This window comes from Megascapheus bottae, chromosome 26, assembly GCF_031878675.1.
Source record: "Megascapheus bottae isolate mThoBot1 chromosome 26, mThoBot2.hap1, whole genome shotgun sequence".
In the NCBI taxonomy this organism is placed as follows: Eukaryota; Metazoa; Chordata; class Mammalia; order Rodentia; family Geomyidae; genus Megascapheus; species Megascapheus bottae.
Genome location: NC_143534.1, coordinates 9,795,058 through 9,812,145, shown reverse-complemented (window position 1 = coordinate 9,812,145; position 17,088 = coordinate 9,795,058). Strand labels below are relative to the sequence as shown.

Here is a 17,088-nt window from a genome sequence, read left to right as displayed (position 1 = left end):
ATCTGTATGATGAAAACAATACTTTAATATATAAGATATATTAAAGGTTTTTGGCATTGATAAATTTTCAGCCAACTTTACAAATGAAAATCAGTATTCTTGAGTTTTATGTACTCTGAGGGCCCAAATGGCAGTTATTCAAAAAGTACCCAAACAAACAAATGTTAAGACTTTGGTGGAGTTAGTGTCTTAGTGATGGCTTGCTTAAATTTTCACACACACACACACACACATACACATGCACATAATATCACTGTATGTGAAGCTACAGATTTAGACTAATGAATTTTAGGTATGTCCTGTAATAGCCATTGTCATCAAGAGTGTTATCAAGTGTATAGAATTTTAAGGACTAATTTATAGTTCTTTCCTCATCAAGAAGCTGTGTTTACACAAGGCTTTTCACTCTTTTTTTTTCATCTTTGGTTAACTTTTTGGAAACAGTCTTCAAAATTAGAGCAAAATTCCATGTTCTACATAGACACTGTCCACTCTCCACCATTTGAGTGTAACTTGCTAAATTATCATCCCTATTATTTTACTATTTCCTCTAAGTCAGGACATTATCCTAACCACAGTAGAACCTTCATAATCAAAAAGGCAACACTAATATATCCTATTGCTTGGTCCTCAGCTTCTGTTCAAGGTTTGCTGCAGTGAGTCCTTTATAACAAAAGGATCTCATTCAAATGCATGGATTTGAGTTGAGCTGCTTAGATTCTTGCAGTCTGGAGCACTTTTTCATTCTTTCCTTGAGTGTCATAACTTTGAATCGTTTATGGAAGATTTCATGTAATATCTTTCAGTTGGAATTTAGTCTCATAATGATGAGACTAAAAGCTGATAGCTTTTTTTTTTTTTTTTTTTTTTGCCAATCCTAGGCTTGAGCTCAGGGCCTGAGCACTGTCCTTGGATTTTCTCAAGGACAGAGCTCTACCACTGAAGCCTCAGCACCAATTCCAGCTTTTTTCTATGTACGTGGTACCAAGGAATTGAACCCGGGTATTTGTGCATGCTAGGCAAGCACTCTACCACTAGGCAAAACTCCTGGCCCAAGGTTGCTATCTTTTGACAAGAATATATCAGAAATGATTTATGTTTCTTTTTTTTTGGGGGGGGGGAATCAGTTGTAGGCCTTGAACTCTGGGCCTGGGTGTTGTCTCTGAGCTTCTTTTACTCAAGGCTAGCACTCTACAACTTGATCCACTGCACCACTTCTAGCTTATTCTGTTTATGTAGTACTAAGGAATTGAATCCAGTGCTTTGTGAATGGTAGGCAAACACTCTATCACTAAGCCACATTCCCAGCCCCCTCACCCAAGCTCTTTTTGCTCAAGGCTATCACTCTTACCACTTAAACTATAGCACCACTTCTGGCTTTTTCTGTGATTTCTGAGATAAAAGTCTCATGGACTTTTCCTGCCTGAGCTGGTTTTGACCACAATCCTCAGATCTCAGCCTGCTGAGTAGTTAGAATTACAGGTGTGAGCCACCAGTGCCCAGCTGAAAAGATCCTTTTACACATCCTTGCTCCACCTTCCCCCCCCATCTCATAGGAGTTTTCTAGTTAATGTTACATTCTAGATATTTAGATGTGACAAACATAGCATAATTTTTCAACAACTTCGAACTATGTTCTAAGTTTTGTTGAAGGAAATGGAAGGGAAGGGAAAATACCAAAAATCTTCACTAAAATTACAGTTTAGAATAAAAACGGCTAGGGGTTGGAAGCATGGCACAATTGGTAGCACACTGGCCAATGAGCAAAAAGCACCAGGCACTGAATTCAAGTCCTGATCTTCAACAAAAAAAAGTGAGAGGGACAGAATATAAAAGATGACTTAAGTAGGATTTTAATGAAGAACTGAAAGTGATAGTTGTGTGTGGTTTGACATACCTATAATCCCAGCACTCGGGAGGATGAGGTAGGATGATCATAAGTTTAAGGACAGCCTGGGTTATATGGTAAGACTTTTAAACAAAAAAGCGAGGGAGCAAGCAAGCAAGCAAGCGACACCCACCAGTTAAAAAAGTGATGACTTGCCGGGCACCACTGGTTCATGCCTATAACCGTAGTTACTCGGGAGGCTGAGATCTGAGGATTGAGGGTGAAGCCAGCCTGGACAGAAGTCCCTGTGAGACTCTAATCTCCAATCAACCACTCAAAACCCTGACGTTGCCAGGCTTGAACTCTGGGCTCTATCGCTTGAGCCACGGCGTCACTTCTGGCTTTCTGCTGGTTAACTGGAGATGAGCGTCTCACAGACTTCCAGGCGGGGGCTGGCTTTGAACCGTGACCCTCGGCTCTCAGAGTAACCAGATTACCGGCGTGAGCCGGGGGTGTCCGGTCTATCCGGGCTTTCTGAGGCCATGGCCACCACAGTTTGTGTGTCACTGGCCTGCGGGGTGCGGGGAGAAACACAGAAAACCACCTCACCGTCCAGGAAAATAAACTCAGCCTTCCAGCCGGCGTGAACTCGTGGAAACCCGACGCGAGAACGGAACCGATGCTGAGCCCCCAACGGCCGGACCCCAGGTCTGATTCGCAGCCCTGTCCCCCAGCGACCCCGTCCCCACGCCACCCCGACCTGGGCGCCCCCCGGGGCTCTCGGCCTTGCGGGGCGGGCAGACCTAGACGCCCCTCTCCATCTGGTAGCCGCGCCTGGGGAGCGGCGGACGGGACCGGAGGAGCATCCTTCGTGCTGCGGTCGCGGTGGCCAAGGCCAGGTCGGGCCTTGTTCAGCGACCAAGCGGCCTCGGTAGCGGCCAGAAGAAAAGCAGTGGCCCCGGGAAGAACCGGAGGTCGGCGGGAGGGAGCCGCACGGCGCGCCCCGCCCAGAGCCCCGCCCACAGGACAAGGCCTCTAGAGCCTCATTGGCCCAAGGGGAGGGTCTCCCTCAAGTAGCCAATCAGGGGCTGTAATCTGGGAGGTGAAAGGGGCGGGTCTCGGAGCCAAAGACCAACCTCGAAGCGGACGGGGTTGAGAGGGTGATGCGGCGAGGTCCAGAAATTTCTGTTCAACATGCAGTCTCCATACCACTTACCCATCAACCCTGGAAGCTCCTGAACACAATATTCTAGATTTCCTTACACGGACAAAACAGGGATTCCCTCAAAGAATATTGAGGGGAGCTGGGCGCGGTGGCTCACGCCTGTAATCCTAGCTACTCAGGAAGCTGAGATCTGAGGATTGAAGTTCAAAGCCAGCCCGGACACAAAAGGACCCGAGCCTCTTATCTCCAATTAATCTCCAGTGGGGCTTGGCACACGGGTAGGGTGGTAGCCTTGAGCTGTAGAGCTCAGGGACAAAACCCAGGCCCAGGGGTAGGGCCGTAAACCTTGTGCTGAAGAGCTCAGGGACAGGGCCCAGGCCGAGTTCAAGCCCCATGACCACTCTTTGTGAGGGGAAGAAAAATATGTAAACCTCCTCCCTCCCCCAACATTGAGGGAGAAAGAAGAAAATAGGAAGAGCAGGCATTTGGGCTTAATAGGATGGGAATGGGCAAACACTTGACATCTTTCCAGTGCTGAAGTTTTCTAGAATATTTTGAAACAGGGCTGGGAATATGGCTTAGAGGTAGAGTGCTTACCTAGCATGCATGAAGCCCTGGGTTTGATTCCTCAGTACCACATACACAAAGAGCTGGAGGTGACTCTCTGGCTCAAGTGGTACAGTGCCAGTTTTGGGCACAGAGAGGCTCAGGGACAGACCCCAGGCCCTGAGTTCAAGATTCAGGATGGGCAAAAAACATACATTTGTCTGTCTATCTTTCTGTGAAATTACTATTACTACCATTAAACCTTTCTCTTTTCTGAATTCTAGCACACAGAGGCAATACCATTTGGTTTAATTTTCTCCTCTCTGCTTCTCTTATCTCTTAAAAGATAAAATCCTTGAGCATGTTTTAATTGTGTGTACCTTGGGGACCTCACAAAAGTCCTTGGGGTTCTAGCATTCTACAACCCAGTGACTCTGGGTTGAACTTGGTAGGACTGATCACATAGGAGGAACATTGATTTGTGTTTTACTTTATTGACCATCAATCTGTTACCTTCATCTCTGGGAAGAAGGAGGCAAGACTTAGTCACTTAGTATTTATTGAGTACCTACTATCAGCAGCATGTTGAGTGCTTTGGGATCCAGCTCTATAGAAGCCACACAAGGTCTCTGCCTATAGAAGCTCAGGGTAATAGCAGTAAGTCATGATAATTCATGATAAAAGAACAAGTGCAGGATGAAGCTAGATAAATCTTACCTTGACTGGGAAATGATGTAAACTGAAACCTTGAAATAAAGTAAGAGTTAGATAAGCAAAAAGAGGTGTCAAAGATGAATAGCTTAGAGAAAGCTTTAAGTTTTAACAAGCTCCTGGTCCTTTAGTCTAGTGAAGGGAAGAGAGCATATTTTTAAAGTACTTTATTTAAACCATATTCGCTATGTATGACTTATTTATTTAGGAAAGCCAATTAGTAGAGAAGATTGAGTTATGATTTGATCTCTTCCTCACCTCTACTTGTTTATGGTATTGCTTTCATTTTACTTACATCATTTTATCATAGTCATAACTATTGTGTCAATCTATTGTCTTGAAACATGATTGTGGGTGTGGTTAGCTTGGATCAGTCTCCCAGGTCAGCGGCCCATCCCTCATAGTCCTTTCCAATGCTTCTGGAGCAGCTGTCTGCATGCTGATGCCAACGACTGAAATGGGAATACACTTGGAAAGAAAACTTCATTTTTGAATAGTTGAGCTGTACATGCAATATAAAGCAGGTCAATGAATTACATATACTGTCTGGACTTCAAACAAGGACTGGAAAAAGATAAATTTAATGGTTTCCAATGTTAAGGAGGTTCTGAGTGTGAATGAGATACCACTTATCTTTGTGATATCCTGGCTACTGAGATCCTAGACTTGTCATGCTGAGGAATACAAAGGTTTAAAGGTTGGGATGATTAAGAGTTCCAGGTAAAGGAGAATATGAAAGTAGCTATAGAAATTTTAAAAACAGGACTTCTAGGGAGAAAAATGTAGGTCTGAAATATGCATGAAATATGCATGAAGCCCTGGGTTTGATTCCTCACTATCACATAAACAGAAAAAGCTAGAGGTGGCTCTGTAGCTCAAGTGGTAAGAGTCCTAGCTTCGAGCACAGAGAGGCTCAGGGCAGACCTCAGGCCCTAAGTTATTAGCTATGTGATTGGAGGCACATTTCAGTTGTAGCTATAAGGCAGAAATAATGAGGTCTATCTTAGAGATAGCTAGTTTATGGTTGTGTCTAAGTACGTTTTAAATTATCTGAGCCTTAGTTTTGGCTTTGCCAAACTGGGAGTGTGAGAAGGTTTCCTATTTTGCCCACCTCTTATTCTCTCACAGTGGAATAGGCTTAATAATACAACCTACTACAAAGACTTAATGTGAGGAGTAATAAAAGTGTGAAACAAGAGCTGGAGGTATAGCTTAAAAGTAGAATGCATGCATGAAGAATTGGTTTTGGTCCCCAGCCCTGCAAACAAAACTAAAGAGCAGAAAACAAGGTGATATGATATAAGGTAAATAATATATAAATAATAAAAGGTATATTTACTAACATATAGTAAATCAATATTTATAGCTATCATTATTTTAGGCTGTTTTAAAATAAACAGAAGAAATGTATAGAAAATATCTCATATTAAGAACCTAAAAGATGGGACTGGGCGTTTGGCCTAAGGGTAGAGTGCATGCTTAGCATGCATGAAGACCTGGGTTCAATTCCTTGGCACCATATACCCAGAAAAAACCTGGAAGTGGTGCTGTGGCTCAAGTGGTAGAGCATTAGCCTTGAGCAAAAGTGCTAGGCCCTGAGTTCAAGCCCTAGGATTGGAAAAAACAAAAAAAATGGTAATGTACAGAGGGGTTTTTATATGTCAATTAAGTAGTACATTTTATTTTACTTTATTTTTTTTTTTTTTACCAGTCCTGAGGCTTGAACTGTGGGTGTGAGTGCTGTCCCTGAGCTCCTTGCACTCAAGGCTAGAGCTCTGCCACTTGAGAAACAGTGCCACTTAAGGCTTTTTGTGTGATTTAATTGGTTATCTGCAATTAACCACCAGAAAATCAGAAGTGGCACTGCAACTCAAGGTGGTAGCCTTGAGCTGAAGAGCTCAGGAACAGCATCCAGGCCCAGAATTCAAGTCCCACAACTGCAAAAAAAAAAAAAAAAAAAAAAAAGAAAGAAAGAAAGAAAAAGGAAATAAAAAGCCAAGTGGTAATCCAAAGAAAGAAAGAAAGAAAAGGGAAATAAAAAGGCAAGTGGTAATCCAAAGAAAGAAAGAAAGGAAGGAAGGAAGGAAGGAAGAAAGAAAGAAAGAAGGAAAGGAAAGAAAAGGGAAATAAAAAGGCAAGTGGTAATCCTACCTATTCAGGAAGCTGAGAGCCAGGATCCTGGTTTGAAACCAGCCAAAGTTAACAAATCTGAAAAAGTATTTTCTCCCATTAACTAGACAATGACTCAAGTGGTAGAGTGCCATCCTTGAACTGAAAAAGTGAAGCAATGAGAGTAAGTCCCTGGGTTCAAGCCCCAATACAGGTACAAAAAAAGAAAGGAAGGAAGAAAGGAAAGAAGAAAAGAAAAAGACAAGTGGGCAAAGACTAAAAAAAAAAAAAAGGGAGTCTAAGGCCTGCTTCAAGCATGGTAGTACAGTAGAAGCAGCTCACTCTGTAGGCTTTGATATCATCTGGCACCTTTGCCAAAGTCAACTCATACAACATCCAGTCACGAAACTAGCACTGTAGGGACAAAAGTCGTAGGTTAGAAGCACAAGTGCAGCAATTTAGGAGTAAACAAGTGCTCCTGAGCATGCGTTTACAGGGTCGACTTGTATGTGAAGAGCTTTAACATTTGAGAGCCCCCCCCTAAAAAAACAAACCCAGGTGTTCTCCATTGTATTTCTTTCCCCAGTCCTGAATTCAGGGCCCGAGCACTGTCCTTGGGCTTTTCCTCAACCACCTGAGCCACAGCACCCCTCCGGGCTTTTCCCGTGGAGGCGGTAGGCAGGAATCGAACCCCGGTCCTCGTGCATCCTAGACAGGCAACTCTACCACTAGGCCACGCCCCCGGGCTCTCCACTGTGATGTTTTTTCTAAATGACTACACTAAAATCGAGTACCTTCTAAAACCTGAATGGCTCGCGGGTGATTTGTTTTGTTTGTGAACGGCCTAGGACATAAACGGCCTGCGGAAGTTGCTCGGCGGGACTTTTCCCAAGTCTAGATTCCTTCTTAAACTTCCACCTTCCTCGCCAGCCATAGACAGTTTCTAATTTCTTCTTTACCTTCTCCGCTCAAACTTTCTCTTCTGGGACCTCTTTCCTTACGTCCTCACCGGGTCAAAACTTGTCCTTAATGGCGCTCCGTAATGCTACTATCCCTCCACCCTTCCTCACCTCCGCTGGGCCCCGCCCCGCCTTTACCCTGCTCCCCCTCCCTCCCAACTCACCCCCCTCCCCCGCCCTTAGAGTTCGCGCCTGCGTATCTCCAATTCAGTCGCTTTCCCTTTCCTGGCGACCAATCCACTTCCTGCCCTCTGGTCCTCGGAATACTCCTCCCCTCGGCCGGGGCCCAGGCTGGAGGTTCTGAGAGTGGCGGCCCTCTACACTGCCTGTCTGAAGGAAACTGTCTTTTTTGTCAAGAGGGGAATTAAAAGGAGCATCTGAGTAAATACTGGTGCCTAGATGAGCATTTTCTACAGCCATATCAAGGCGAAGGCCTGGACCTGCCCGGGAAATGTGCCGATGCTGGCTCTTTTTGGTCTGGCACTCCTGCGGGCAGCCCCTTCCTTTCTCCCTCCCTCTGCCCCGCCCCCACTGGCAGCGCGGCCGCGCTGGTGAGTGGCGGGCGGGCGGGCCGGCGGGCGGAGGGAGGAGGGGGAGCGGAGGGAAGGCGGGCCCTCGGCGGCGAGAGCGGCGGGGGGAGGGGAGGGGAGAGCCGAGCGCTGGAGTTGGTGCTGGGAAACCCGGAGCTAATGTTGACAACGGGCTCGAGGTGAGTCCCGGGGAACCTCTTTCCCCTTCGCTCCAACGGCTGGGGGCAGGGAAGCGGGGCCGAAGGGCCCCGGCCTGGACTCTGCCTCCCCGAGGGACCCGAGAGGCGACTCGGCACCCCGGTTCTCCGGGGGCGGCGGCGGCGGAGCTGTGGAGGGACCGCGGGGTCTCCGGCGCCGTCCTCCTCAGAGTCCTGTCCGAGGGGCTTTCCTCGGCCTGGGCGCCCTCCGGGACTGGCATGAGGGGCGGCGGCGGAGGTGCCCGCCCCGCATGCCTGGGCCGGGCCTCGGGGCCGGAGGCGGGGATCCCGCTGTGGCGGGTTGAAGGTGTTTGGGGGCGTGGAGCGGGGCGAGGGGCGGCGGGGGAGCCGGCTCGAGAGTCCCGGGTGGTGGTCGGTGTGGGACGGGAAGTTGGGGTTGGGACGGCCCGCCGAGGCCCCTGGGAGCCCCCGGGGTGGGCCGTGCGGCGGGGAGGCGTGTGGGGTGTGGGCACTTGAGCCCCCTCCGGGTCCTGGGGAGACAGATGGGTAGAGGAAGCGCGTTGGGGCGGATGTGGAGGTGGTGGGCGTGGGGCTGTGGAGTTGACTTCGCCTGAAGTCCGTGAAGTGGTTGATTCTTGGCTTCTCATTTCCCCCAAGTCTCCGGTACTCTTGCCGGGATAGTTGAACTGAGGGGCAGGTGTGTGTGTGGGGGGGTGGGGTGGGGGGATGCCAGGAAATAGGTGTTGAGGCTCTCGAATCAGCTACCCCTTCTAGGATTAGGGGTGAGTGTGTGTGTGTAACACCCGAGCGTGAGCAGCCTTTCACGTCTCTTAGAAGAGTTTACACCTCCTGGGATGCATAATTCAGAAGGAAAACGATCACTGGCCCTCCTCACTTAGGTTAAGTTTTTGTAGGTACAAATCGTCAAAAACACCGTGCTTGAATTCTGGTGAAATGATGTACCCAACTTGTAGGAGTCCTTTATAGATCACAACTTTTTTATAAGAAGGAAGGCAAAGACTAGGGAATACTACCCCAGTGCTGTGGTGCCTTTAGAACATTTTCAATTCAAAACACAGAATGGAAAGGTGAAACAGCATTCTTTTACTCTGTTGTATTTTCAGAGCAGCTCATTGTGATTTCATACACAGTCCATATGGTACTTTGCAAGGAAAGGTCTTTAGTCGGGAAACACCCCTTGTCTCTCTTCCCTTTCCCCCCTTGCATACTCCGTGGTCGTGTATTTTACTAGTTAAGTAGTCTTCATTTTATTTTGAAACTGAAGAGTATATTTAGAAAAACCAAATAAAATATACAGCTTAAGGGCAAGGGTGCTATTTTAGGAGCCAGGAAAGGTAGTGTTCAACCATGGCTTCCTTTTAAGGGCTGTCTGAACCTAATTATGTTCAGTTAAATAGTTTGTAAGAACTAATCATTTTAAGTAAAACTAATTGTCATATCGATTATTTTAGCATAGAATCTACGTACAGTTTTGGTTTTTGTATGAAACACTTGAAAGCATTTTAGGTGAAACGGTTGATTTTATTAAATTATGAATTTATTGAAGAGTTTTAGCTTTTTACTAAATAGAACTAAGTGCTCAGTTTAAGTTCTTTAATTTCTGTGATGTGACTGTGTACTCATCTGAAACAGCTTATTTGGCTTGTTACATGTTAAAGTTGGGATGTAGTGGAAAAGAGTGCCGGTTAACTACTGAATCCGTTGTGTAGTGTTGGGCAGCTGCTGTTGCCACCTCAGTGCAGTCTTTGAGAAATGTAGTAGAATCCAGATAGAAAACAAACTATTAAGCATTGTGTGTAAAAGAGAATTGCCATTCTCAATGTGGGAGAAGTTTAGTAAGCTTGTAAGGTAACTGGTAGTATCTTCCCTTTGTTGATGAATAACCAGAATAAGCAAAAGAGTTATGTTGCCTAGTTTCCATATGTTGCAGGTTGGAATGCAAAGCTAAGATCCAGTTTCAAAGATCATGAATTTTATTTTCACAAGTTACAAGAGTCTTTAGATATTTGTCGTAAGCTTGTTGACTACAATTGAGTTCTAAGTATACTTTAATTTTAGATGTATGCTTCTGAAGATGAAATGATTCATTAAGACCATGTCTGGGCTTGATGGTTCATACCTTAATTCCAGCTACAGAGATCAGGGGGGTTGTGAGGTTCAAGGCCAGTCCAAGCCAAAACAAAACATGTATATTAGCTAGAAATTCTGATGCAATTCTTTTTACTGTCTGAGAACTAACTGTAGGTTATTGTAACCCTGAAATGTCCTTTATTGATATTTCACATCAGAAATGACAAGTTTCTGCAGGTAATTCTGCAAATTTTTGCAGGTAATAACTAATATTGCAGGTAATAACTAATATTCCTAAGTAAGGTTTTATGTTGTTTCTAATCTTGTCTGTCAATAATTTCAAAACATTATGTAAAAACTGCTTGGCCATTACTAGCAACTCTCTTTTTTTTTTTTTTTTTGCCAGTCCTGGGGCTTGAACTTAGGGCCTGGGCACTGTCCTTGAGCTTTCTCAAGGCTAGCACTCTACAACTTGAGCCACAGCACCACTTTTGCTTTTTTCTGGGTATGTGGTACCAAGGAATCAAACCCGAGGATTTGTGCATGCTAGGCAAGCATTCTACCACTAGGCCACGCTCCCTGCCCCCTCTTCTTTTGAGATTCATAATTTTATGATTTCTCATGACAATGTCTGTGATCCTCTTCTGTATCAGTTCTAGGTTCTCAGGGTTTTTTTACTTTAAGAATGTGGGTTCAGATTCCAGCTCCATTATCCTCTTTGGCAGCCTTCTTCAAATTACTTGGTCAACTCTCAGTTTACTCATTTATAAAATAGGGAAAAGAATACCCATCTCATAAAAATTTTAGTATTAAATAAGATAATGTACAGATAATGTTCAATGTGGTGCCAGTGAACAGCTTACTCCTTCCTTCCTTCCTTCTTTCCTTCCTTCCTTCCTTCCTTCCTTCCTTCCTCCCTCTCCCCTCCCCCCCTCTTTCTTTTTTTCTTTCTTGGTCAGTTGTGGGGCTTGAACTCTGGGCCTGGGCATTATCCCTGAGCTCTTCAGTTCAAGCCTACCACCCTACCACTTGACCCTGCAGCATCACTTCCCTATATGGTATTTTCATACTAATGGTACTTAGACTTTTTTGTATTTTAGAAGTGATGATTTAAACAGGAGTACTAAGCCATTTTTTTTGTACTGAGTACTACCAGTGTCATGTCAAAATATATACATAGACCATGGAAAAGGAGAATGAGAAAGTAAAAGAGGCCACTAAACAAGTTGTGTGCCTCCAAAATTTTCTTCTACTGACCTTAATTATCCTTTAGTGATCTGTGTGTGTCTCACACACACATGCATATATACATACACATATACACACAATATGTGTGTTTGGAAACCTTGTTCTGGTGTCTGTAATACTGGCAGATATAGAACAGATTTTGTGATCATTATGTTTATTAAAATTGACTTGTACTAATGAAAAGATGAAAGATCTGGCCCAATTAGAGATGATTAATGGTATTTAATTTGGAAAGGTTAATATTAAAATTAGAACAGTGAGGTAAAATTTGCATTGTTTTGTTTTTTCCATTGATTTATATTGGAGGTCAATTTTTATTTTGTTCCCCTTTTGTAGCTTTTTTTTTTTTTCCAGTCCTGGGTCTTGAACTTGGGGCCTGGACACTGCTTTCTCAAGGCTAGTGCCTAATGCTCTACCACTTGAGCCAAAGTTCCACTTTTGGTTTGTTAATGGGTAATTGGAAATAAGAATTTTAGGTACTTTTCTGGCTTCAAATTGGTTATCTTTAGATCTCATCCTTCTTGGGTAGCAACTAGGATTACAGGTGTCAGCCTCTGGTACCCAGGTTCTGTTTTTGTTTTTGTGTTTTGTTTTAATATGTTGGAGTTTCTCCTTAACTGAAAAGTAAAACAACACAACAAAAGTATAACTGATAATTATAGAATGTGGAATTTAACCAAATCATGGGAATATTGTTAATTTTGTGTAGTTTTTTTCCTGTTGGTCATGGGACCAGAACTCTGAGCCTGGGTGTTGTCCGTGAGCTCAAGGCTACTGCCATGCCCCTTGAGCCCACAGTACCACTTCCGGTTTTCTAGTAGTTAATTGGAGATAAGAATCTCACAGACTTTAGTACCCAGGCTAGTTTTGAAACATAATCCTCAGATGTCAATCTCCTGAGTAGCTAGGATTACAGGTGTGAGCCACTGCACCTGGCTTTTGTGTAGTTTTTAACTTAACAGTTGCTGCATTGCATTTAATATATTTTGTTTAGAAAATGCCATCATCACTAAATACAATTCTACATCTTCATTACTGACAGTCTTTCATTCTTACAGATTGTCCTGGGTCACATAATGCCAGCTGAGCGTAAAAAGTCAGCAAGTATGGAAGAAAAAGAATCTTTACTAAACAACAAGGAAAAAGACTGCAGTGAAAGGCGGCCAGTGAGCAGCAAAGAGAAACCAAAAGATGATCTCAAGATCTCTGCCAAGAAGGAGGTCAGTAAGGTCCCTGAAGACAAAAAGAAGAAACTTGAAGAAGATAAGAGAAAAAAGGAGGACAAGGAACGCAAGAAAAAAGAAGAAGAAAAGGTAAAGGCAGAGGAGGAATTAAAAAAAAAGGAAGAAGAAGAAAAAAAGAAACATGAGGAAGAAGAGAGGAAAAAGCAAGAAGAGCAGGCAAAACGACAGCAAGAGGAGGAAGCCGCTCAGTTGAAGTAAGAAAATTTACTTGGATTTTTTTTTTTTGCCAGATTTGGGGCTTGAACTCAGGGGGCTTGGGCACTGTCCCTGAGCTTCTTTTGCTCAGTGCTAGCACTTTACCACTTGAACCACTTCCAGCTTTTTCAGTATATGTGGTACTGAGGAATTGAAACTAGGGCTTCATGCATGCTAAGCAAGTTTTCTACCTCTAAGCCACATTTCCAGCTTTTATTTTGAGTTTTGATGTGAGGGAATGGGAAGTTTGGAACATTTTGAGAAAGGATTATTTGAAATTAAATGTCCTATGTGCAGCTTCTTAAGTTTGGAGTAACTTATTATTATTTTGCTGGTCTTGGGGCTTGAACTCAGGGCCTGGGCACTGTCCTTAGGCTTTCTCAAGAGGTAGTGCTCTATCCCTTGAGAAAGGAATTGAACCCTGATCTACATGCGTGCTATGCAAGCACTCTACCACTAGGCCATGCTCCTGGTCCTTAACTTATTTTTAATGTCTAGATTATGAGTCTAGGGTAAGTTAAAAATTTTAAAAGCTTTTTCATGATGTGATAATGTTTAATTTTTGCCTACTTCTCTTATGTATGCTTGGCAGGCACTCTACCACCAATCCACACTCCTAGCCCTAACCATGATTCTTTTCCAGCTTTTTGCTTAATTATTTTACTTTCTTCTTTTTTCTTTTTAGTTCATAGCTGTCAGTAGCTCACACCTTTAAGAACATTTTTACATTTTTTTTCTTTTCTTTCTTTTTTTTTTTTTTTGCTAGTCCTGGGGCTTGAACTCAGAGCCTGAGCACTGTCCTTGAACTTTCTCCTGGCTAGAGCTCTACCACTTGAGCCACAGCACCACTTCTAGCTTTTTCTATCTATGTGATATCAAGAAATTGAACCTGGGTCTTCCTGTATGCTAAGCAAGCACTCTACCACTAGGCAAAACTTCAGCCTCAAGGTTTACACCTTTATTTTTATACTATCTACTTAGGAGATTGAAATCTGAGGGTTCAGAATCAAGGCCAGTTGAAACAGAAAAGTCTGTGGGACTCTTTATTTCCAAATAATCATCAAAAAGCTGAAAATAGAGCTGTGGATCAAGTGGTAGAGTCCTAGCCTTTAATGAAACAGAGACAGTGCTGAGGCCCTGAGATCAAACCCTAGTATCAGTACACATACACACACATTCATGAGATGCTCAATTTCATAGTAACTTTTTTTTTTTTTTTGGTCATGGGGCTTGAACTCTGGGCCTGGGTGCTGTCCCTCAACTCTTCAGCTCAAGGCTTCCATCCTACCCCTTGAGCCATAGTGCCACTTCCAGTTTTCTGGTGGTTAATTGGAGATAAGAGTCTTTCAGGTACTTTAGTGCCCAGACCTGCGTTGAACTGTGATCCTCAGATCTCAGCCTCCAAAGTAGCTTGGATTACAGGCCTGCGCCACCACTTCTGGCTCATGGTAACTTTTCCTACCTTTTTCTAGCTACTCAGGAGGCTATGATCTGAGGATTGCAGTTTCAAATCCAGCTGGGGCATGAAAATCTATGAGACTCTTATTTCCAGTTTACCACCAGAAAACCAGAAGTGGCACTTTGGCTCAAAGTGGTACAGTTAGCTAGTTTTGAGCAAAAGAGCTCAGGGACAGTGCTCAGGTCCAGAGTTCAAGCCCTATGACCAACAAAAAACAAACAAAACCTACTTAGAAAAATCTAGAAGTGGGGTTGTGTCTTAAGTGGTAGAGCTCTAGCCTGGAGCACAAGGGGACAGAGATAGGCCCAGAGTTCAAGCACCAGGACTAAGAAAGGTATAAAGAATTGTGCCCTTTGCTGGGCTCGGTGGCTCACACCTGTGATCTTAGCTGCTCTGGAGGCTGACATCTGAGGATCTCGAAGCCAGCCTGGGTACAAAAGGACTTGAGACTCTTATCTCTGATTAAACTCTAGAAAACTGGAAGTAGGGCCTGGCTCAAGGATATGGTGGTAGCCTTGAGCTGAAGAGCTCAGGGATAGCGCCCAGGTCATTGTTCAAGCCCCATGACCCCGATCCCCCCCCCCCCCAAAAAAAATTGTACCCTCTGAAAGATTCACTGCTAGTCTTGTGTTGTGTTTGTATGTGGCTAGGAGACTACTAAGAGACACTCAAATGTCCATGTTCCAAATAGTAGATACAACCTCTCTGTGAGCAATTATAAAATTATAGAATAACTCAGGAAAGATAATCTCAGAAAGAGATTGTATTGATTTATATTGTTAAATTACATATTTTGATATCCCAAAGCCAGATTGTTGATTCCTTCCCTCTCACTCTTGCCCAAATAATTATTTCTGTAATTTAAACTTTTATCTATTGAGTGGAAAATATATATATATATATATATGTTTCTAAGCTACTCAGGGTGAGTTAATTTGAGTTTTTCTTTTTATTTTAGGTTTTTAATTTTATTTTTGCTATTTTTTTTAAACTTACGATTTTTCTCTGACTCCTTTACATTTTTTTTTTTTTTTTTTTTTTGCCAGTTCTGGGCTTGAGCTCAGGGCCTGAGCACTGTCCTTGGACTTTCTCAAGGCTAGAGCTCTACCACTTGAGCCGCCTCAGCACCACTTCCGGCTCTTTTCTATATGTGGTACCGAGGAATCGAACCCAGGTCTTCATGCATGCTAGGCAAGCACTTTAACCACTAGGCCAAACTCCCGGCCCGCCTTTACAAATTTTTAAGTCATACTTGAATTTTTCTAGTCCCAGACCTGCCAGGTATTGAGTAAAGGTTGATTAATACTGTAGATAGAAAAATAGAATGTAATATTTCAATATTTTTTTTGGGGGGGCGGCTGTTGTGGGGCTTGAATTCAGGCCCTGGGCACTGTCCCTGAGCTCTTTAGCTCAAGGCTAGTGCTCTACCACTTGAGCCTCAGTACCACTTCCAGTTTTCTGGAGGGTAATTGGAGATAAGAGTCTCAGAGTTCAATATCTGGGCTGGCTTTGAAGTATGATCCTCAGATCTCAGCCTCCTGAGTTGCTAGGAATACAGGTGTGAGCCAGCAGCACCCTGCCTCAGGATTTTTTTTTTTTTTTTGGCCAGTCCTGGGCTTAAGCTCAGGGCCTGAGCACTGTCCTTGGATTTTTCTCAAGGCTAGAGCTCTACTACTTGAGCCTCAGCACCACTTCCGGCTTTTTCTAAGTATGTGGTACCAAGGAATCGAACCCAGGTATTCATGCATGCTAGGCAAGCACTCTACCACTAGGCCAAACTCCCGGCCTCTCAGGATATTTTTAATGTGTGTGTGTGTTTTTTTTTTTTTTTTTTTTTTTTGGCGGTGCTGGGGTTTGAATTTAGGATCATGGTACTTACAAAGTATGCACTTTACCCCTTGAGTCAAACCCCTAGCCCTGTTTTCTTTTTGTTTTTGAGTTCAGGCTGACATGGAACTCACTGTACATATAGCTCAGGTTGGCATTAAATTCAGAGCCCCTCCTGCCTCAGCCTCTCAGTTGCTACAATTAGAGGAATGAACCAACACATCCATCCTATAATTGTACCAAATGCACATATTTTCTATTTACCCAGTATTTTCATGTTTTATATCTTTCCCAAGCATAATGTTGCATATTTTATGTTTCATATTGAGCTATATATATATTTGTGTGTGGGGGAGGATGGGTCATGGGGCTTGAACTTGGCCTGAGCACTGTCCCTGAGCTCTTCAGCTCAAGGCTACCACCCTATGCTTGAGCCAAGCCCCACTTCCTATTTTCTAGAGGGTAAGAGTCTCAAGTCCTTTGTGGCCTAACTGGCTTTGAGTCTCAAGTCCTTTTGTGCCCAGGCTGGCTTTGAACCTTGATCCTCAGATCTCAGCCTCCTGAGTAGCTAGGATTAGAGGCGTGAGCCACAGGCTGCTGAGCTAATCCTATTAGCTGCTTACAGACAGAATGATTATTAATTTGGGTCTAATTAGCATCCTTCTCTCCCTTCTGTATAAAATACAATCTGCATCTTTTGTGTGTGTGTGCGTGTGCGCGTGTGCTGGTCTTGGGACTTGAACTCAGAGTCTAGCACTGTCCTTGAGGTTCTTTTGTTTTTTGTTTTTATTGGTTGTGGGGCTTGAACTCAGGGCCTGAAAACTGTCTCTAAGCTCTTCCGCTCAAGGCTGAACTACTATGAGCCACAGCACCATGACTGGTTTTATCATGGTTATTTGGAGATAAGAGTCTCACAGGCTTTCCTCCCCGGGCTGGCTTTGAACTGAGATCTTCGATCTCAGCCTTCTGAGTAGCTGAGATTATAGGAATTAGCCACCTACACCTGACACCTGGGTTT

At 43.9% G+C, this 17,088-nt stretch overlaps 1 protein-coding gene across 2 annotated transcripts in view; it reads left to right on the top strand.

Moving 5' to 3' along the window:
- The first annotated feature begins 7,945 nt into the window (after window positions 1-7,945).
- Window positions 7,946-17,088, top strand: part of Upf2 (UPF2 regulator of nonsense mediated mRNA decay) — a 75,287-nt gene continuing 66,144 nt past the window's right edge. Inside the window, exons 1-2 of one of the 2 annotated variants that reach the window (XM_090318894.1) lie at window positions 7,946-8,027; window positions 12,404-12,783. In XM_090318894.1, the coding sequence (XP_090175020.1) occupies window positions 12,422-12,783 (362 nt within the window). In that variant the 5' untranslated portion in view covers window positions 7,946-8,027; window positions 12,404-12,421. Of the gene's footprint in view, window positions 8,028-8,089; window positions 8,353-12,403; window positions 12,784-17,088 lie in introns of those variants that run through there. The other variant, XM_090318895.1, reaches the window with a different exon arrangement.